We start from the raw sequence: 23,331 nt of genomic DNA on the forward strand, positions 1-23,331 counted from the left end.
TAACTAAATCTAAAGAATTATTGATAGACCAAAAGAGGTTAATTCCAGAATTCTCATAAGTACAGTATTCTTTTACACGAACGTTAATAGCAGTTAAACAGGTTGTTAGTAAAATTGAAACTTGTTTAGTAGAACAAGAGTTGGAATTAACAATAAATCGTGATTTATACGGATTTTTATGCATTTGAGGCAACCAGTGTATTGTAGGAATGTTTTCATGATCATCATTCAACAGAACTTGAAATTTAGCATAAGAATCAATATGATATTTAATAACACTTTCCTCATCGAGTTGGCTAGGAATGTAAGTTCTAGAAGATTGTAACTCTTCAATAATAGTATTAACATAGTATAAACGTCAAACTATGATTACATTATTAGCTGCTTTATCAGCTGGTACAAATACAAGTTTTTTATGTAGAGAATTGATATCCATGATCAGCTTTGGAGTTATCGAAATAGACTTTGGGAGAAGAGTCAACGGATTCTTGTTGAAAAACTCTATTTTCTTATCTACTAGGTACAATATTTTACCCATCCACGGCATTAAGGCATTAAGTTCGCTCCCTTCTCTTTACACCAGCTTGTTGTATTTGGATAAAGTGTCTGTCAATTCTAATTTACATGTATGGAAATTAATTTCAGATGTGATCCGGTATTTAGGACCTTTATTTAGCAGTTTTCTATGGATATTATTTTTAATAAAAGTAAAATCTCCTGCAACAATATGTCCAACAGGGTCGTAGCGGTACATGGAGTCAATACAATCCTAAGAAGAAGGTGTATTTGCAGAAATGTCATCTTCTGATACTACTTTATTATAATCAAATATGCAATTTCTAATAGGCTTTTTATATTTATAACATATGATTGGCATTTCTTTATTCTTAAAGTATTGTGGAATACATTTTACTACATTTTATTTCTTAAATAAATTATTTAAATTGAGAAGATCTATTCCCTTGTTGTTAAAAGTAAGTTTGATGCGATATCTTTTGCGTGTTTCAACATTCTCAATTGTATTTAATAGATGAAAGCTGTTCAAATTAAATGTATTTATGTGTATAAAGGTAAACATGTAGTCTGCTGTATATTTATATGTATTCTATGTAAGCTACTTATATGTTTTAATTTTTTTATGTTGTTTTCTTGAGATATTTGTTGTGGAAATATTACGGGTGATTCGATAATTAAACATTTGTCTCCAATTGAGGGAGTACAACTTCATCCAACTTCTATGCTGGCACAGCAATTTTCAAGCATTTTTGGTAACCTTCAGTTTTATTTTAATTCATGTAGGGACCAATAATTTGGCCAAAGGTGACAGTGTAACATCAATGTGTAGTGCATTTGCTGATTTTATACGAGTATGTACTATATGCACACAACATTCGAGTATTTGGGTAATCATATAATCAGAACTTCCTCGACCAGTGGATTATGCATCTACAAAGAATAACATTCTAAGTTTAAATTCAGATTTTGAAAATACCATGGCTAAGGATTTAATATTATTTATTTAATTAACAGATCACTTTGCTTTAAGGGTGAAATTAAACGTAAATTATACGCACGTTTGGATGGAGGCTTATTTCTAAATTTTGAAGGTACAAAACATTTGAGTTCCTTATGTTGCATGTGTGTTTGTAAATGTAAAATTGTGTTTGTCGCTTTTTGTGTTTTCAATATTTTTTTCATTTCTTTGTGTTTGATTTTTGTTCGCTAAGGTTGGCGAATTTCTACATATATGTGTTTATTAATATAATTTGTATTATAATTATTTATATTAAAATTTGTTTAACGACTAAGTTAGCTTTATTAGCATGACTTTTATTTGGCGTTGTTCTTTTTTTCAATAGTAAGTTTTAACGTTGATATTAAGTTACATAAAGAGCTGATGATAATTAGGCATACCTGCTACATACATAAAGCTAGTCGCTTTGGCTCTTTATGCTAAATTCATCAACCGAAAACTTACGAGAAAGGCCACTTTACAACTAGCCTAGTTTCATAAAGACCTTGCGTGTATTAAAATGTTTGTGATTTGTAAATATAAATAGTTAATTTTGTATTCGGTATTTAGGGAGTATCTACTGTAACACGTGTTCACTTTAAACTTGTATAGACAGATTGACTGCAAGGCGGTGTCAAAATTATTCGAGCAAACCTGGCCACTTTTCTGTCGACGGCTTTTGAAAAATATGTCTGCATATCACCGCTCTGATGCTAAACATTTGCAGTCCCTTAGGGACATGGCAAACAAACTCCGGATCGACAGTATTAATGCAACACAAGCAAGCAATTCTGGGTGAGTGTAACATCTTAATTTTCAAGACTTTTGTTAAGTTTACAAATCGGTCGAGGAAAACATGTTGCCATGTAATTTTCACCATTGCTGGAACCGAGGTACTGCTTCTTTAAACTTGTTACGATCGAAATTAATTAAAAGTTCCTGCCAAACCATGTTTCAATCTTTGAAACTATTAACATGGTGGTGAACATAGGAGCCACAATATACGATTGATTATGCACTAAATATATTCTAACGTATTTCCTATTGTGGTGCTTAGCACTCGAATGTTGATGAAAATGATTAAAAAAATATGAGCATTGTATATCATTTTTATTTTTCAAAGATTGATGCGTGTATATCTAAAATACATGTAATGAGGTTTCAGGCCGGTTACCCAGATTACCTTCTAATTAATGTTAATGTGGTTTTGTGGATAATATGTTTGAGATTATCATGATATAAGACGAGTTGCACATCCTTTTTACCTTTCATTTTTAGTATCAAGTATATAACATTTATTCTGCATGTGATTTATCTGAATGTATCGTTCTACTAAAATTTAGTAGTATTTTTTTTTTATATCCTTTAAAACATTCCGCATTCATATATTGAAAGTAAACCTTCGAAAGAGTTGCTATCAATTTATAATTTTCATCGATTAGACACATTGTCAGGTATATTTGCATCATATGTACAGAAGAAAAACAACAACAACAAAAACACAAGAAGATATAAAGTATTGAAAGGATAATTCAGTAAGACTGTTAAAACTTTTAAATAATTAAGCTATTCTATTAAAAATTAGCAAAGAGAAGTTATAAGGAAAATAGTGTAACAGTAATTAAAAAAAGTCGTACATTGTCTTTTGTTATAACAGCAGCGTTAATTCTTATGTGGCTTATTTTCTTCTTGTACTATTTTTACTATTTCGAGGACAATGGTTTTGTAATTTTCTTCCTTCTGCTTTTGCGAATTGTTTGTTATCAACTTTTCTATTGTCATTAATCTCATCTTCGATTCTGTTTTTGGGGTCCGTTTTTTCTCTTACTATAGGAAGGCCTTTGTGCCCTGATATTTTCTCCTCCCCTTTTTCATTTTTTTTACTCGAGTTCCATTTTCCCAGTCCAAGAAACTTATTTTCGAGTTATGGATTGAAACGGTTTCACTTAAATAACTTATCATTCTCGTTTCAACTATAATATTTAGAGGGCAATAATATGTATGGCATAGTTATACTTCTTTTTTTTATTAATTTGAAGTCGGAAATGGTGCATAATGAGTGTATTGTATTGCTTTTGTTCCCCCATATTGATATAAAAACTTCGACGATTTAAAAGAGGGCACACGCCAGATGCGCCCCCTTTAAATCCGCTAGTGGCATGGTCTTCGCATAATTTCTTGGACAAGTTGAACTCAGACAATAATTGTATTGTCTTCAAAAATACTTTCCACAGTGTACAGATATAATATTTGTAGTATATACTTCACTGTCTGTATTCGATTACCATGTACAGATATTCGTTCAAAGGCCTTGATTAAGATTCTGTTATATTCATTTACTAACCATATTCTTTAGGGCAACAATATATTTGCCCCATAGAAAACAACAACATAGAATCAGTCTTTGAAACATCTGCCTTAACCATTTATACACTGTACCTCTTCCCCAGCCATCCCACGTCATGTGCCTCAGCGGCTGAGATCATGTCTGTACTGTTCTTCAACACTTTGAGGTACAGCACGAAATTTCCCCGCGACCCAGCCAGCGACAGATTTGTCATGTCCAAGGTAGGTTCTGTGTATAATGTATTTTGTTTGGCCTTAGTATAGTTCGTGATTGTGAATTATACATATACAAGCTTCAAATGACTAAAATTCAGCACAATATAAATCCCTTTTAGTGAATTTAATTAATACCTGTATGACTGCATATGGTTTTGAAAAGCATCATACAATATTCTTTTTCATTTAAACTCTTGGATGTATTTAATTTATTAGGTTTGCAAATGCTATTTGCATAAAGCATTATGGAATATGAAGAAAACATTTCATTTATAAAGGTTTTTATTCTGATCAAGTTAGTTGCATTTAAATGTGCAATAAATATCCCTTTAAAATGTAAGCTACACATTTAAATTTGAATGTGATGCTTTGTTAATTATACGTTTCTTTTTTAGCAAATTGTTAAAACTATTTTTTTTCATATAATCATCATAGATTTACCTTTAATTGCATTTTTACTACAACTTTTTAACTATCATTCATTTTGTGTTCACATTCTTTTATTACGTCTCCCGCTAATTTTACCTGTTTGGTCGTAAACTGTTTGTATGTTTTTGGCATTATTACTTGAATGCATTAAAAGTTCCTGTTGTTGCTGCTGCTGTTCTTGTTGTTGATGTTATTGCTGTTGTTGAAGATTTAAATTCATTTTTTGAAAGAGTTTTTTTTAGAATAATGTTGGGTTAAAAGATAGCATGATAAAAAAGATGACTGTTTAAAGGTATGTAAATACTGTTTTAAGGTATATCATTACAATCTTAAGTTTTTTTGCGAGTATATTGTGTTAGCCACATGAAACCAATATCTTTGCCAACCACCCTTTTTATCTACCGCTCAACCTGATAAAAATCAATAACGGCTGACTGCTGATTTACTGAACTAAATGCGTTGGCAAACTTGAGAAATACTGAATTCTCATTCAGTCAAATAAAATGTTGACTTCCAGTTGAGTTTTATAGTAGATTTCCAGTTTAATTAAATGCTCATTAACAGGATTACAACCACATAGAATATACATGTCAATATTTGAACACCGTCAGGATATATCTTTGACATTATATTTCCAATAAGTGTGTACTTGATGCAAGCAAATTAATTCATGATTTTGCACTTTAAACAACTCATATTATGTAGGCAACACTCTTCGATCAAGTATCTGAGTTTAAAGACATTCAGAACTGACAGAGAGAGTGTTTTGCTTACTTAATAATGTTATGCATATACTCAGAGCAACGGTTAATGAAATACTCTTTAATTCTAATTCACTATCCATGATTTAGCTGAGGAAATGCTTAAGTGTCCTTTGAACATGTATGTTCATATTTAAGTCAGATCAAAGCTATGCCATTGTAGGGCCATGCTTGTCCGATCCTGTATGCTGCGTGGGCAGAGGCGGGTCTGTTTGATTTGAGCGATCTGCTGAAGCTCCGCAGACTGGACAGTGACTTGGAGGGGCATCCAACACCCGTAAGGATGAGCAGTCATGGTGGATGTGTTTGTAGTCTTCAAACTATTGATATTCTTGACGTCATATTAACATTTACTGTAAAAATATATAATCAGACCGTGTCATAGCTAATTGTCAGGCCGTGCCATAGCAATTTTCAGGTCAAGCCATAGCGTGTTTCTGTGCCATAACTAACTGTGTATAAAACATATCTGAATATCTGTTTATTGCATGCTGCAGAGGATTGTTTACAGCACAGCACGCAATTTTCAATAAAAACTGTAGCTAGTTTTAAAAAATCCTGATATTTATATGGTAAATATCGCGATTGATTCTCCTTGAAAATTTATGTATTTTAGTAGGGAAGTAGCTCTTGGTTTTATTTAGAAGGTGTTTTTAAAGTAACAGTCGATTTTCTTGAGATATCAGATTTTTATTCTGAGCCGTGAAAGAAAATATATTAGGAACGTACATAAAACACTGAAAGCAAAATAACATTTCTGTGTTTTAATGGGTGAATTTTGTAGTTATCAAAGAGTGTTCCATTCATAAACATAGGCATAAAGCTCATTGTTTTAATTAAAAAAGTATTGTTAAGTAGAACATATCATGCCTTTTAATAATCATATGGTAATATTAGGTATTATTATGTCTCCCACAATAAATGGGCAGACGTATTGCTTTTGCTTGAGTCGCTTTCCGTCTGTCTGTCTCTGTAAAAAGTCGTACCTGCTCCATAACCCTTGAACGCTTGATTTTTTTAAAGTAACTTGCCACAAATGTTCAAAATATTGAGACGATGTGCAAAGCTCATTTTGCAACCACCTCGGCCCAAGGTCAGTTACACTTGACCCGCCACAATTGTTCACCATATCGAGACGATGTGCAGAGCACCTGTTTGAACCACCTCGATTAAGGGCCAAGGTCACACTTCGAGTGAAAGGTCAAATGATTATGATATGACTATAGTTTGTGACCGCTCCATTCTCTTGAACCGCTCGAGGATTTTGAAATAAGAAATGTTCACCAGCTTGTGACAATGTGCATGACCCATGATACAACCAGCTCATTTCATCATCAAGGTCGCACTTAAAGATCAAAAGCCATATGACTTCAATTCGTGTCCCCTCCATATCTCGTGAATCGGCTGAGGGATTTTCAAATTACTCCCACTAAAAACGTTTACCATATTTCGACGACGTGCAGAGCGCATGTTACAATCAGCTCGGTTTAAGGTCAATGTCATATTAAAAGGTCAAAGGTCATGTAAATATAATTTGTGTCAGCTTCGTATCTCTTTAACACCATGAAGAATTTTGAAAAACCATGCCACAAATGTTAACCATATTTTGATGATGTGCAGAGTACATTTAACAACAAGCTCGGTCAAGGTCATATGACTGTATTTTGTGTCCGCTACATACCTGAATGAGAGAACCATAGGGAGAGACATCTTTTGTATTACAAAAACATCCGCCTAGTTACGGTTTTTGTCAATTTGTTGTTCGATGTCATAAAGTCCTAAATCCATGAAACCTGATCAACATATTTGTCAGCATGATATTTGAGATCAATGTAAATATGGGCCATTTCAAGTAAACATTAGATCGTCAGTTCAAATATTAAGACAAAATTTTGTGTTAAAGTTTCTTTTGCATTTCACAAATTAAACAGTGTTCATCCGATCTTTAATAAACTAGTTCAGAATAGTTGTCAACATGATATTTAAGACCAGTGGGAATATGGGTCATCAAGGGCCAACAACTAGGTAACCTTATGGAATATTAAGACAACATTTTACCTCACAGTTTCTTAATCATTCCATAAATTCAACAGTCGTGTGAGTATGGGTCAGGAGCATTTACTTTTCCTCTGTAAATATACTTCTTACTACAAGATCACATTTGCCAATATGTAAAATCCGACTTTAATGTTTTAACCTTTTGCTTTGAAAAAAACAACATCAACAACATGATACATGACATTTACCTGATTGAATTTCAACCGGTGCTTGATATGTTTCTTTTAAACCTGGCAGAAATCACCAACTGCCCGAGATTTACTCCTTATACGTAATAGATCTACTTCCCAACTGATAATTTTATTGAATAGCTTGTTATACTTTTGCTTAGACAAACAGTTTTCTACATCATTTCACTTTATTTCTTGTTTGGACATTATAGAGGCTGAACTTTGTTGATGTGGCGACAGGATCCCTGGGACAGGGCCTCAGCTGTGCTGCTGGCATGGCATACACAGGCAAATACTTTGACAAGTCGGAGTAAGTTTCATTTCTAGATTCGAAAAAAGTCAAAGTATTGTCATACTTATCCTTGTTGTTACGTCGTCATCGGAGTCCTGCAAAGGTCCTTGGTGCTAACATTTATTTTATGTAAGTAAAGTTGTATTTTTATTTTACATGTGCACCATGTAAAGCTTGGTTAGTGGTTCTGTAAGTAAATTGAAGTCATTGCTGTGAGGTCTTACTTATATCTGATCAATTGTTGGGATTGTAACGTGCGAGACGAAATACGCAACAAAGAAGAGAAAAGCATACTCAACCCTGAAGTTGTCTGGTCTTCATATACAGTAAATTCTCAATCCACACGAAGCCCGGGCTTTGCTAATTGCATATTACCAAACAAGTACATAAACGTACTATGAACGTACTTTCGTCTATTACGGAATGTTATACTATGAACGCACATCCGCAATCAACGGACCATTACAGGATAATGAAAAGCAGATTTACGATCTTATTATTCTGGTATTTAATTTGTGCAGATGTGCGTCAAGTCTCCAGTTAGTTTTGTTTTTAAGATTGGTATATAATTTATGGGAAGAAAATAAATGTCATTTCTTCAGGTTAGTATAAAATGTCATTTCACCATTTAATATAACGTCGTGTTACCGTGTGTACTGCCTGGTTGGAGATGGTGAGAGTGCGGAGGGATCGATCTGGGAGGCCCTCTCCTTTGCTAGCTTCTACAAACTGGACAACTTCGTCGCCGTCTTTGATATGAACCGCTTTGGTCAGTGTTAACCAGCTATGCTGCAGCATGAGATGGACGTCTATGAGGCCAGGCTCAAGGCCTTTGGGTAAGATTAACTGACTTGACATTAAACAGCCTGGGTTTGATAGTTAATAACTTTAAACAAATAATAAATAGGGTTGTCAGCCTATACAAACATTACAGGTTCATTTTAATATTATTTGACAATTAATTGAAACTTTAAAAATTTTCGCATAAGGTTTATTTATAACATATTATTTCATTGAACAGTGAAAAAAGACGGACTTTAAATTGCGTGGGGAAAATCGCCAAAATGAATTTCATTTAAGGTGGAACACATATGTTGTTGATGGGCATGATGTGGAGGTCCTGTGTAAGACCCTGCATGACGCCACCACAGTACATGTAAAGGACAAACCGACATGTATTCTCGCTAAGACCTTCAAGGGCAAGGGATTCCCAGGTACGATTTTATCCCTGTTGATCATGAGTTAAAGCCAATACCAAATCCTGATAGGTAATTTAATGGACAGTCCATGTATTTATAATGAATTGAGTGATTATCTTATATCTACCGAAAAAAATCTTGTGATCATTTGTTGACAAATTTATTACTGGTTTGGATTGTCAAAATAAGAGAAGAATTATTCGAACAAAACTAAGAATAAGAGGCATTTGTGTATGTGTAGGCATTGAGGATCAGATAAACTGGCATGGAAAGGTAATGGGCACCAGAGCTGATGAATTGATCAAGACACTAAAGGACAACATGTCGAAACAGGGTCCAATCAACCTGCGGCCCCAGACCATCACAGCCACTGTACCCAAATCGGACATCTCCAACATCCGCCTTGCAGAACCTCCAAACTATGAAATGGGACAACAGGTATAGTGGTGTTGTCACTGTCCATCAATTTTGTCTCGATTAATATTTTCTCCACCTAACCATAATATAGGAAAAACACCTGTCCCCGAAAGCATAAAAATGCATAAGTCAAATCTCAATCACAGACTCAACCTATTTTAACACATTACGATAAAAAATCTTATATGTTTTTACACCTTCTATATTCTCTTATAGAATATGCAAAAGTGGGTGGGGAAGGCCATAAATTAAATGTTTCAAAAGATGTTCAACTAAGGTTTGGGGAACATTTTTTTGAAAAGTAAAAATATAGAAGAAATTGAATAATACTATGCTTTTATGTGATGCAATGAGTTAAGAATGAGATTGAGATTTGACTTGTGCATTTTAGTGATATTGGAGCCTGCTTTTTATGACAGTGGTTAAAACTATATAAATTTGTAAATAATATGCACCAGAGTGATACCAAGAGCTGATTGACTACGCGTGGAGCGTCGGGTTTTTAATTGGTCTCGAAGCTGTACCACGTCGGGTCACGTGATCAAAATGGAAAAGCCAGTATTATTAAATATGGAAAACAACTTGTATGGATTGATTAGATAAAGAGACACCAACATACTAAACAACGTATGTTTTATACCGTTATCTTATGCCTTTGGACACTCTTATTTGGTATTTAATAATTCGTCCCCATACTCGAAGGCCACGGGTTTTTTTAAAGCTTGTTTACGAACCTTAGGACCCGATTCATAAAAGCTCAGATTAAGTTTCGGAGGTGATTTAATTATTTAAAATATTAAGTGGATAAACTTAAAAAATAAATTACAATTAATTACATATATAATAACATACATATATAATAACAGTATGAATGATATAATGTAGGAAGTGTACGTAACCCAACTTGGCAATAAGCATGACCGTATCATTATTGTATTATGCCACGTCTGTTACACCTAAAATAAACAACAATACCATATCCAGACTTGTTGTTTAACACAGCTAAAATAACTATTCATAAACAGTTCAAATATTTATTACATGTTTAATATCAAACAAATGAGAGGTCAAGAATTTATTATGACTAGCTCTTCCATCACAGATCAAAATAATATCAAAAAAGGTTATAAGTAAATGTAATATGTGGAGTATATAGGCCGCAACATAAACCCCAAGGTAGGCTCTGCTCTTTAATGGCCCTACCAAAGCTAAGACAACCGACAGTCAACCCGATATGCACTTAACCCGCCTTATTGAAATGAAACAATGAACGCTACAGGGACAAGCCCATTCCCAAATCCATACTCCTCACAATCCCGCACATTCCACAGTGCAATCCGCAGTGCTATATCCAAATCCGCATTTCAAATCCATCCTCCAATCCCTATATCCAATCCAAATATCCCTACCAAAAATACAAAGTTGCCAAAGGAGTAGCTGGGAGTTACCAAAATATCCGGGCAAAACCCAACTCCTCAAAAAACTTAAATTTTGAAGTAACACAGTTGTAACCCCAGCCGTTGGATCTCTCAACCGTTAAGTCGAGCCTCTGAAAGGGGAAACCCCTAGTTACTATTACAAGTTATTCCCAAAAATTGAAACATAGTGCATACCAAGTTGACTGTCAGCTGCCTGAATTTTTCCGCCACAATAAATTATAACACCAAAATTTATCCCCCAAAAATTTATCCGAATCTCAGACAAGTAGTCGTGCGTTTATTATTTACTGTGAAAAAAAACAACGTATTACAGCATCCCTAAGGTTATCAAGCATCATCTCAAGACCAACTTGACTGAGATATATACCATCCGGCCTAAAGAAACCTGGGGTGGTGTTATCAATCTCCACTCCCACCTGGTGACCTTTTAAAGAGGACGCTACAAGCCGACCATGCCTATTGAGTCGGCGCCTTTTGCAGTCCTCCGGGCTCCCTGATGCCCAAACAAGCCTAGGCAGAATATCCACCCAGATGAGCTGGCAATCAGGAAACGCAGCCCGCATGTACCGGAACCCCGATTTAATTTTATTCATGATCCTACACACTGTCAATAATTCAATGTCATTTCCCCCTAAATGGATGAAAATAACCTTTGGTGGCTCCGAAAAAAGGAACTTCAATTGCATCTTGTGCGTGAACTGCTCCCAATGCATCCCCCTAACACCCATCCAGTCCAGTTGATGTGGAAGCCCCAAATTTTCCCGTCCATTCTCCTGAGCGTAATGACCCGCCCAATGAATAAGGGAGTCACCAACCAACCAAACGTCTGAAGTTATATAAATAATATAATTCTACATTGAAATATTCTTTAATTTAAACCATTCATGTTTTAATACTACCAAAATTTAACCATTTAATCAACTTTATTGCCTTATGTAGCTCTTATATGCGTCAGAGCGCCACCTGCCTAACATTTTAATTTTGTCCCCTGATAAGCCCATGCCAAATATTTGTGTCGCTCGACCAATGCGGAAACTATGGGATTTGATCGTCTTACACCCTGGAAGTATCCTACCAATTGATTTTGCCAATACTGCTGAAAACTGCCCCCGAGTTGTGGGAGCCCCGTTTGCATGACAAAAGAATGGACCCTGAAAATTTGGTCTAATGGCAAGATAATCCTGAACTGCTTGGACAGGACATAATTCCGCATTTGTCTCCCTTGGAATTTTTAGCGTTATCGGTACACCGCATTGGCTTGTTTTAGATATCCTCAAAATAATAACGAGATGTTTATTCTCATGACCCATTGATACATCTCGCCATGATATAGATCTATTCCCGGCCAAATTTGAGGACGCAACTATTTCGCTAACCCTAAATAAGCCAAAATATGCTAACAAAAACGCAGCCCTAAACATTTTAACTTCAAATTCGTCGTAACATACTGATGGCAGTATCGCAGAGACATTCATGAGAATTTTGATCGAAATAGGTAAACGAGTATCTTTTTTCTTTCGAAGTCTCAAACAACCCTCCAGTATTTTTTTTTATCATAAAAACTGCCTTTAAGTCTGATCCCCCGGCTAACTTGTGAAAATGATTGACCCCAGCTACGTATGTGTGAATTGTGCTGGGAGCCAACCCCTTTTCGAAACAATAAGCAACAAATAGCACGACATGTTGGGAATTCACTGGCCAAGCTGCGGACAACTGAAACTCCAATAGAAATTGGTTAAAGGCATTGAATGATATAATGTAGGAAGTGTACGTAACCCAACTTTGCAATAAGCATGACCGTATCATTGTTTTACTACCGCTCTTTTCTTCCAATCTATATAATTCAGGTTTCAGTTGAAATATATCATGGAAATAACAGTGCACGTATTATGATTTTGTTTAAAAGACATTTAAACGAATTACTTATTAGTTAAAATATGAGAAGTATTAGTACGTTAATGCAATTGGTAGTTGTATCATTGTATGCAAATTTCGTAGTGACGTTGTGCGCGCTTAAACAAGACTATACTAAAGCCATGGTTAACAGTATGTTTAATATTGCGATAACAGCTTTAGAGTCTAAGAAAAGTCATTTGGATAAACGTACAATTCGACCAGTTTACGTTACTTAAAAATACTGTGACCCATAATTCATAACTAAAAACATTAAACCTTAAGTTTATAATTTTTAATAATACAGCACCTGGGATTTAAATTCTACTGATGGTGGCATATATTTATCTGATCGTCACTCCGTCCGCGTCCTCTGTTTCCGATCAATATATGAAGAATGTTAAACCCAGGGTTCTTAAACTATGAAGGCAGGTTGATCACCAGCAGATGAAGCCTTTTTATTTGGAGGTAAGTTGCTCAAAGGTCAATGTCATGGTGACCTTTAGATTACATTCAGCTCAAAATCGATTTCCGATCAATATATAAAGCACGCTTAGGCTGAGGGATCTTGAACTTTCAAGGTTGGTAGTAATCTATTTTTTTGTGGTTGGTGTGTCAAAGGTCACGGTCTTGGTGACCTGTTGAAAATCGGTTTACATTCAATATCTAAGGAACGCTTTGGCTCTGGTTGATGTATGATTGATCATGACCAGCTGATGAACAATATTTATTTTGAGGTCAGGGAATCAATGGTCAAGTTGGTGGTGAACTTTAAGTTATAGTCGGTTTCCTATCAATATCTGAAGAACGCTATGGCTTAGGAACGTTAACTTTGTAAGCAGGTTGGTCATGACCAACTGATAAACCCTTTTGCTTGGTCAGTCGGTCAAAGATTATTATGACCGTTAGCAAAAATACAGTTACCCATCAATAATTGAAAAAGGGCTTAAGCCTTTAGACCTTGAGCGGAAACATCCGATTTCGGTCAGTAACTGAAGAATGCTTGTTTTCAGGGACTTCAAACTTGTTATGCTGGTGAATTGCATCTGCTTCTTTTATTCATGTTTCAAGAAAACAAACATTCGCGACGTCTAAGATGCTTTGCATAATAATAATAATTCTTGTTTTATCCTTGGATGTTTCTTAGGTAGTTATGAGAGTGGCCTATGGTGCTGCTCTGGCTAAACTAGGTTCTAGCAACGACAGAGTAATCGCCCTTGATGCGGAAACCAAGACTTCAACATTTTCAGACATGTTTGAGGTTGGTACTTTTTAATTTAAAAGACGTTTCCACTCGAATAAAAGTGTTTGCTAAGTTTTGATAAGCTTAATTGGAAGTAAAATGTTAAAAATGCAGGTTTGCAGTCTATACAGGTTTTATTTTATAGCAAACTTACCAACTTACAATTGTCAACAGAACCTGATCTACTAGAAGTTATCAGTTTTCACAAACCCTATTTGATGTTCTTTTAATGATACAAACTGATACGTTGAGTTATTACAATGTTATGCATGATCCATAAGAATCCCCTAACTGTTGTTTCGTTTACGCAGGTTGCCCACCCAAAACGATTCATTGAGTGCTACATTGCGGAGCAGAATCTAGTAGGTGTGGCCATCGGCTGTGCCACCAGGGACTGTTGCCTTTTGCAGCACGTTTGCAGCATTCTTCACGCGAGCATTTGACCAGATCAGGATGGGCGCCATCTCACAGACTAACGTCAATTTTGTTGGTTCCCATGCTGGCATTTCCCTTGGTACGACACTGATTTTTGCTCAAAGCAAAAGCAAATATATTTGTGACAAATTGTTATGCTCCAAACCCCATTTACACATATTAAACATCAGTGAAAAACCTTTTTTTTAAAAACACTACAATGATTAATACTTAAAATCTAAAAAGTTTTTCTTGAAAGTTGCAATAATTGACGATGGCCGTATTATTGTAAAAAATGCGTATTACTTCACTTGACTTTTATGCTGCTTATTCATATCTATAAATTGTATTATCATATAATATTTTATGTGATCCATTTAACAAATTCACTGCTGTCATAAAGAAGCATTCATATTTGACTGGAAACTATAACTCATAACATCATATAACAACACTTAGAACTTGTCAGTTACTCGTATAAATGTCTTAAACATTTTCATTTTTATACCTACATGTATTTCATTAATACTGCCGATTAAAAGTTTGCTTTTGGTATACTTTCGCCTTTGCTAAACTTCAAGCAGGTACCATAAAATAATGTGTGAGCTTGCATGGTTAGGAATGGTAACCACTGTTTTGCAGGTTTTGATGGCTCGTCCCAGATGGGCCTTGAGGATCTGGCAATGTTCGGGTCAATCCCAGGCTCCACCGTGTTTTACCCTAGCGATGCTGTCTCGTGTGAACGTGCGGTTAAGCTAGCAGCAAACACACCCGGAATCTGCTATATCCGAACCAGCAGTCTCATTGTCCCCGTCATCAACCGGAATGATGAGTTGTTCCAAGTGGGAAAAGCCAAGGTATTGATTTGAATTAGGGCGTAATCAAGTTCTTCACTATATAATATGCCAGAAAATATTTTAAACGAAGTCATGACAAATTTAAACCAAAAGTCATTTGTGTGTATACGTAAGCAATTTAAATAAAGCATATACGTAATAAAGTTTTCAGAAGACATTTTCCCGCCATGACGAAACGGATTAGACCAAGTAAACAAAATTATACTTCACTACAATTACAAGTCCAATTCATTTGAAATCTCATGAAAGTATTTTCCCTTCTCTCTACCAGTGTCCCATATAAGGTAAGAGTTTAATGGCAACACAGTAGAAGGAATAATTAGTTTTTTAATAAAAATGTACATCAGTTTCAGATCCTTTTCAATAATTTTCCGTCTTGAACATTTTCATTTTTAATAGCTATTTCATTCAAGTTGTGATGAAACTAAGACATCAATGACAGTTTTAAGATGTTAAAAAATTTAAAACCGGTCTGCAATGTTTGAATTTACTAATACCCGCCTCTTTTGACTCACAAGCTTTTCGGTACACAATATTAAAAAAGGTTAAAAACTCGTCTTTAAAAGGGCATTTTTCTCAAAAAGTAAGAAAAATAGATTCTCACAAGCAGTAGGAATATGAAACCTTTTCAAAACGTGGGACAGGTAGGAATGCTGGAGAGCCTCAATCACTCAGACCTCAATAGATGGCTGTTCGAATAGGCATATACATGTAGCCAGCTTCAGAAAGAACTGTTATTTAATCCTCCATGAACCCACTCTAGGTTGTGCGTCGAAGTGACAGTGACAAGGTGACTGTGATCAGCTGCTGTGTGACTCTGCTGGAGGCAACGAGGGCAGCTGACAAGCTGACTCTTGACGGCATCAACATCAGAATCATCGATCCGTTCACACTTAAACCCCTGGACCGAGACACAATCCTATCTAATGCCAAGGAGACTGGGGGCAGGATCATCACTGTTGAGGACCACTATGAATGGGGTAAGGAGTGCTAATTCTGTTTAGTTGAAGTAGGCTAAAACTATATCTTGATTAATCTAGATTTTGATGTTAGAATGTGCAAGGTTTAAAATAAAGGTAGCTATAAATCTTGCTCTAGTTTGTGGAATTTAAACAATGATCAGGTTTTCTTTCATGCTTTTTGATGAAATATGGGGTTTTATCAGTGAAATAACAACAGTAAAATAACAATTTGATATATTCACTGCAAAATAAGGAGTGAAAATATCAACTTTCAGAACTACTTTTAAAATCCTTTGTCGTAACTTCCCCTTTATCAAAACAGAACACTTCACTTTGAACAAGACAACAAGACCATTTTGGCAAAAAAATGTTTAAAATTTAAAGAAATGTTTAATAAATTTATATAAATAATTAAATATACATTTGGAAATTAACAACTTACTTATTTATTATAAGTAATAAGTTTATTACCGGTTATCCCGTTTTTCAAATGTTTTCTTCATCTTGAAGCTGATCGAATGTTCGAACATTTGCTTTCATACCAAACAAATTACAGACGAAAACAACTGTTCGAACATGAATAGAATTTAATATCATCGTTCAAATGTATTTTGAACTGTTTGTCGTTGTAATACGTAAAACTAGCTTCCCGGAAAATTCACACAACTTACAGATAATCTGTCAACAATTCAAATATTTATTGTATGAAGGCCTCCGGCCCATATACAGATATGCATACATAGAAACATATAAACAACGTGGAGTTGACCAAGCATAGAATTCACAAAATATTAGTTGTTAGTATGGCATCATACATGTTAATCAACTATTGATACACTGTCTTTAGTTTTTTCTGCATAATACAAATACATAGCTAGCGTGGAAGAAAAATGTTTAAAATCCATTGAATATCCGCATTTGTTTTGCTAACACATTTGACCTTCCAAATTTTCATTCATAAAATGGCGGCGTACTAATTTGGTTATGTATTCATGCCCCGATTAAAATAAAAGTGTTTTCGTTATTTTTTGGAACATATTTGCACTTATAAAACTTCATTGATTACTGTTCATAAAAGTTATTCACTAAAAAACGAGCGAATAATAAACTATAAAAATAAATAGAGAACTTTTTTTCAACAAACCGGAAATAGAAAAGTTGTTAGCTATAATTTTGCGTGAGGGCGCCCCACGGGTAGCGGCGTAAATAACTACTTTTCAAAAAAGGGGTTAATTAAGAAAAAAAATAAAATAAAACTCCGAAAATAAGCATAAAAGAAACAGAAAATTTGTTTATTTCAGTGTAAGATCGTATTTAATTTTACTTGTGATCATAGAAACACTATATTTTCACGCGTGGCTTCGCCACACGTGAAAATATCTTTTTCTATGACACTCGTGAAATAAAATATGATCTTACATTGAAATAAACAAATATCCTCTATTTATCTGATGAAGAAATATTTGTAAATGATATTCTTGACTCTTTTATTGCATTATGTTTTGCACTCTCGTAAATTGTTTCTTGATATTTGTGTACAGGAGGGTTGGGTGAGGCTGTGGCGGGGGCTCTCAGTGAGGAGCGTGATATCTGCATCAAGCGACTGGCCGTTCAAGAGGTTCCACACAGTAGCAAACCAGCAGAACTTATTGAGAAATATGGCATTAGTGCCAACTGTATTGTCAAGGCTGTCAACTGCATGCTGTTCAAGTCAACTTGAAACTTTGTTTATGTATAACCAAATGTAACCATCAAGGCTAGGTTCTACCATTAAGGCTAGGTTCTACAATTAATACAATAAGTTCAAGTACTGTTTATAAATATAAAGCAGACTTTGTGTAATTTCTTACAATACCCATATAACTCTTAAAGTGGCTCAGAGCTTTTGAAAGTATTCATCAAAAACTTTGTAGGATTTTGAAATTATTGACCAAAGATGTGTGCATATAAATTAGTGTTGGGAATCGAACAGAAAAAAATACTATCGATAATCGGTTTATAAAAACGATCAATGATCGAATCATAATTGATTTAATCATTATTTAATTATATTTAGTTATCATATTAAGTCATACATGTACAGCAAATGCACAAGTTTTAACCAGCAATGTTCCCTTACAATATTGTTTGTACATTTCTTTGTATAAACTACATTATTAATTCAGAACGCGACTGTCTTTTAGTGTTTACAAATTACTATTACAGAACAGGAGACCACAGGATCTAATTATTGTCTTACATTTATTATTGTACACATGTGTAAAATAAATAGAAAGAATGATATCAACTTCTTTTTAATAGTCAGTTACAAGTACAGCAAGCAGTTGAATATTCTACGTTTTACAAGAATATTTTTTTACAGAAAACTGAAAAAACTAAATTCTTACATGGTAAGAAGTAAACGGTAGCATGTTTTAAAAATCATTTTTAAACCACATAGGCACATACATGAGAAGTTTAGAACCAATTCTTTAACAGTCAAATTACCAAAAAAATGTAATAAGGTATTGAAGTGACTTACTGACTTGATAAGAATTTGATTATATAACTGAACATAGTAACACCTTAACATTAACTAGCATTAACCAGAAAAAAGAAAATCAGTCGGTAGCGTTTACGTCCCTTGTTTCTATAATCGATTGTTCAAATTTTATTATCGATTGTCGCCGACGAAGGCCTTTCCGGTCAATTGTCGATTTTAATCGATCATCGGCACAATCGTAATATAAATCGTAATGTATTGTTACAGCAAGTTCTGTCCAAATACAAGATCAGCAAATAGCATTGCAATTTTAATGTTCTTTTTTGTTCATAAATAAACTTTGTTCTGACACTGGTTACCTGATTTTTTTCTGAACAACAAGCAGTTTATCTCAAACTAAATTCATGATGTACACAAATATATTTCTTCACTTGTGAATGCCTATTCAAGTCATTTATGTTGGTTGTTTTTATCACCATCTTCCATGCGGTGAAGCTGTATGCGGGCCAGCTGGCTTTAGAGGTTTTGGAGGTGGTTTGATGGGTGGCCTACTGGCTTGAGATGCAGGATGACTTTGGGTTGCCACCATCTGGAACATGTTTACAATTCAGTAACAATGGTTTCATTTGCAAACGGTATAGATTTTTTAAGATATCTCTTCGCTTAATTGATATAAATCAACTTAAATAATATAAAGAAAATAGGATCACGAAACTAACCTCATTTTCGGCAATATCATCATATGAGTGTTGGTTTTCATCTCCTTGGCTGTTTCTGTGTTCATATCTGGGTGGTGGAACAAGAATCCTCCTGTGAATAATAAACCCAGTATATAGTTACTTAACAATGTTACGTTAAGCACTTCCACCCTGTGCTATTATCAACAAACAATCTGAAATATTTCGAGCACAAGATTGAACAACACCGTAAAATGAATGTTCAACAGACCACTGAGAACTCCTTAAAATTAACAATAAACACATATCCTGCTGTAGATTTGCATTTTTTCATTTTGATTTTTTTTATTTAATGCAAAGTCTATGCTTGGTCTAGGTCACTGTTTTAAAATTTGTAGTAATAAGACGGACTTCAATTCGTGCTTTTCTCCGAGAAAACATTATTACGAGTGAATGTGCATATTGCCTCAAGCAACCGATAAAACTGCCTCATTAATTATTCATGATTACAAGATCGCCTGCGGTATACAAATAAGCATAGCCCAGTAGCTGATCAGGGGTAACCGACAATTCTTTAACACATACACTCAAATAACATTTTCCCTTGGCCTAAATTTAACCAGGACTTGGAAGCTTACCGGAGGTGTTTTGCACAGAAAGTGAGCAACACTGCAGTTAACAGCGTGGTGATGATAACCCCAGCCAGCAGTGAAAGACCAGCCAGCTGCAGGTTTGCCATCTGAACATGGTTGGGTAGAGTGTGCGGGGAAATGTAGGCCGCCGTCTGATCTGGTAAAGGTGCAGGGCTGTAGAAACCCTTACGGACACAGTCGTTCTTTATCACGAGGCTGCCGACTTCTGTGATATAAGTAAAATTATTCTATTCATTTGAATTACTTTTCAGTATAACATCAACAGCTGTCCATAGATGCAACAAGACTTTCAAGGCTATGAAAATTCAATTTATCTATCTTCAGTTTATAAGTATAATTACTTTTTTAAGCTCGATCGTGGTGAAAACTTGTAACTTAAATACTCATTGTAGAAGTCTTTTGACAGTGTTCAAGCACTAAATTAAAGTATCCATTCTGAGAATGTAATGTAATGGTGCATTGGTGGTGATCAAGCCAATTTATAGGATGGCTATCGCCATCTCCCTTACTGTCTTGTGAGAATGCTTTAATGATAGTATTAGCGCAGTGATGAATTTGACAAAACAAACTTTACATGGAAACATACCATTTATATTGGCACATCTGTTCCAAGGCACTGCTGGATCACAGAGACCAAGTTTAATGACCAGGTCACCAGCCGTGCATTCACTAGACTCGTGGTTCCAGAACAGACTGGGGTCACATACATGGCGTTCCTTTGTTGGGGTGGGGCCATTGGTCAACTGGTAATAGCTGGAACAGTTACAGGGATCCAGCTGACCGGAACTAGCAAAATCAGAGGAAAACGTGCTGATCTTACACTGGCCAAAATCTGCAATAGGAAAATGATTGTATTGCCCTTGACAGTGTTATCAAAATACTGTTTTAAATATGTGTTCTAACAGTAAGAACTGTGCACCTCTGCTATAAAAATGATTTTTACAAAGAGAAAGGAAAAATAAACGAGTGTACAAAATGGAGCTCACAGTGAGTGTTTGTTCTATCAAATTTTATTTTGGTAAAGTATAAAATATAAATATATATATTCAAAACACTTACATATAAACTGCTCCTCCCTACTCATATTTTAAGAAAAGCTGTTTTATAAAGTTAGAATTTACAAGTATGAAGATTTATACGCTTTAATTGTACAGTTCATATTTGTATGAACTATTTATGTTTACGTACAAGTTGAGCATCTAGTAATACATCCTTCCCGAATACTTAAGTATAATAAGTTTTACCAGCACTTGTAATGGGGCAATGAGTAATCCGTTTAAAACTAGATGTTACTTTAATGACTCAGTCACATAGCCCGGCCGATGAGGTTCCGATGAGCCAGCGATGCGATTTTCACCGAACACCGGCCGGACATCCGTGGCGTTTGTTGCTTAAAACCGCATCGGTGGCAGCTCGGTGAAATTTTAACTTCGGAGCTAAATTTCACCGGGCTCTCTCCGAGCTCCCTCATCGCAGCCCCATCGTAACCACATCGGAAAACACGTCGGCCGGTGCACGGCCGAGTATCGGCCGGTGTCCCGTGCATCTGAGACAACCAGAGGACGAATTTTTTTTTAACGGACACCGGCCGAGCTCCGACCGAGCTCCGGCCGATGTGGGACAGAGCCTTGGAAAGTATAGTACCGGTGGCTGACCGATGTAAGGGACACCGGCCGATGCTCGGCCGGAACTCGGCCGTAACCCGGCCGGATATCTCTGCTAGTATATATACTGTTCGCTCCTGTCTGTGTACAGCATTCAGCAAGTTGTATCCACACGATTCACTCTTGACAGACTTTATAAACAGGATGCCAAAATTAGTCAAGGAAAGTGATGGAGATGAGAAGAATTGCGGCAAGAAGAGGCAGCAGCCAGCTAGCAGCAAGGGAAGGGCCAGAAGAAGCAGAAGACGCTAGCAGTGAAGACCAGAAAATCTCCCCGAAAGAGGATACAAGAGGAAGAAGGCGGTGCCAGTGGTACGGGGGGGGGGGAGCAATCAGAGATATCCGATGCTGAGTCCATGGCGTCCCGGGCGTCATAGTCGTCGCAGTCCAAGCCCACGTCCTCGTCCAAGTCCAAGTCCTCGTCGGCGTCTGCGTCGCGGCGAGCCGTTGGTGTGCCGATAGAGGAGATCACCCAAGACCAGATGCAAAAGATAGCAGATTTCTACGAGGGACACCCTATGTACTACGATGTTGGGCATGAGAACTACAAAAACACGAAGTTGAAGGAATGAACTCTGGACAAGTTTAGCGAACAGATTTCTGGTGAGACCTTGTCAGCTTTTGAAATGTTTGAAATTATTTTTAAATTTGTCAAATTTTAATTTTACGATGTTTTACTTTAGAAAACATTGTATTAAATGTCTTAATGGATTTTGTCTGTGTGTTGCAGTCCAAGCCATACAGAGGCATTTCACAAGTTGCCGTACCGAACACTTCAAGCCCAAGAACAGACCCAAAAGTAGCAAGAGTGGATCCGGGGCGGCCCCTCTTACGTCACTCCAGAAGTTCAAACTGAACGCGTACGAGTTTCTGGACGCCCATCACGTATCACGGACGCTGAAATCGACCTGTGGGAGGGTAAGCATCTGCAAGCAGATTTTCTAAGTTATCAAAGAATTGTCTTAATGTTTTTCTTTGCCAGTGAGTTGCTCACCCTTCTTTCTACTTGCCGCGATTTTACTATTGATGGTTTGAATGCTTCAGCTGGCTGGTGAGGACGAGGATTCGGCGTCGGAGTTGGAGTATGCTGCAGCGTCTGAGTTTGAGCCGGCCACGTCGCAGGGAGAAGGAGCTGCCAGCAAGAAGGACAAGGCTGCATCCGTCAGCGACATGTCCAGGACGCTGATCGCGTGTCTCAAGTCAAGTACCAAGGCCACTCAGGACGCAGCGGAAAAGGTAAATACTCGACAAAATGCAAAATAAACCACTTTCTGCTACTTCCATCCCAATACAAAATGCAAGTTTTTGTGTATTGAAGTGTAGATGTGTGAGTTGGCGGTTCCTAAAACACCAGCGGTTTAAGCCACTGCCCGTACCAAGGAGGTCCCCTATTTTCATTCTTATTTTCTTTGCAATGTACTGGTTAATTTTAAGTTTTACTTATGGGGGGTTAAGTTTCGACTGGGTTTTTAGTTTTCTGCGTATTTGTGGTTTCTGGGTACATTCTTTAAAAGCTGTATTTACAATTGTTATGTTTACAGGTGCGTGTAGCCCAGACGGCAGCTGCAGATCCGTTCCAGGCCGAGCGTGACGCCTGGGCTGAGTGGATGACAAGCGCGAACAACCAGGTGCCAGCACCTCGGTAC

The 23,331-nt window shown here is 36.1% G+C and overlaps 1 protein-coding gene and 1 pseudogene across 1 annotated transcript; one reads left to right on the plus strand and one right to left on the minus strand.

The window, feature by feature from the left end:
* The first annotated feature begins 2,052 nt into the window (after positions 1-2,052).
* Positions 2,053-18,089, plus strand: LOC128216853 (transketolase-like; annotated as a pseudogene).
* Positions 18,090-18,489: 400 nt separating this feature from the next.
* Positions 18,490-21,238, minus strand: LOC128216851 (uncharacterized). Its single transcript, XM_052923535.1, has 5 exons — positions 21,081-21,238; positions 20,608-20,853; positions 20,007-20,226; positions 19,411-19,501; positions 18,490-19,280 (listed from the first exon to the last, which is right to left on the minus strand). The coding sequence occupies exons 1-5, from the start codon at positions 21,103-21,105 to the stop codon at positions 19,164-19,166; spliced, it is 699 nt and encodes a 232-aa protein (XP_052779495.1). The 5' UTR covers positions 21,106-21,238; the 3' UTR covers positions 18,490-19,163.
* Between the last annotated feature and the right edge of the window lie 2,093 nt (positions 21,239-23,331).

Source organism: Mya arenaria, chromosome 14 (genome assembly GCF_026914265.1).
Source record: "Mya arenaria isolate MELC-2E11 chromosome 14, ASM2691426v1".
NCBI classification, from domain to species: Eukaryota; Metazoa; Mollusca; class Bivalvia; order Myida; family Myidae; genus Mya; species Mya arenaria.

Coding starts and splice junctions, on each gene's coding strand:
- LOC128216851 (XM_052923535.1), bottom strand. CDS start 21,105: ATGAGTAGGGAGGAGCAGTTTATAT. Junction 20,227..20,607: donor CAGATGTGCCAATATAAATG/GTATGTTTCCAT, acceptor CTTATATCACAG/AAGTCGGCAGCCTCGTGATA. Junction 19,502..20,006: donor TTCTGTGCAAAACACCTCCG/GTAAGCTTCCAA, acceptor TATTATTCACAG/GAGGATTCTTGTTCCACCAC.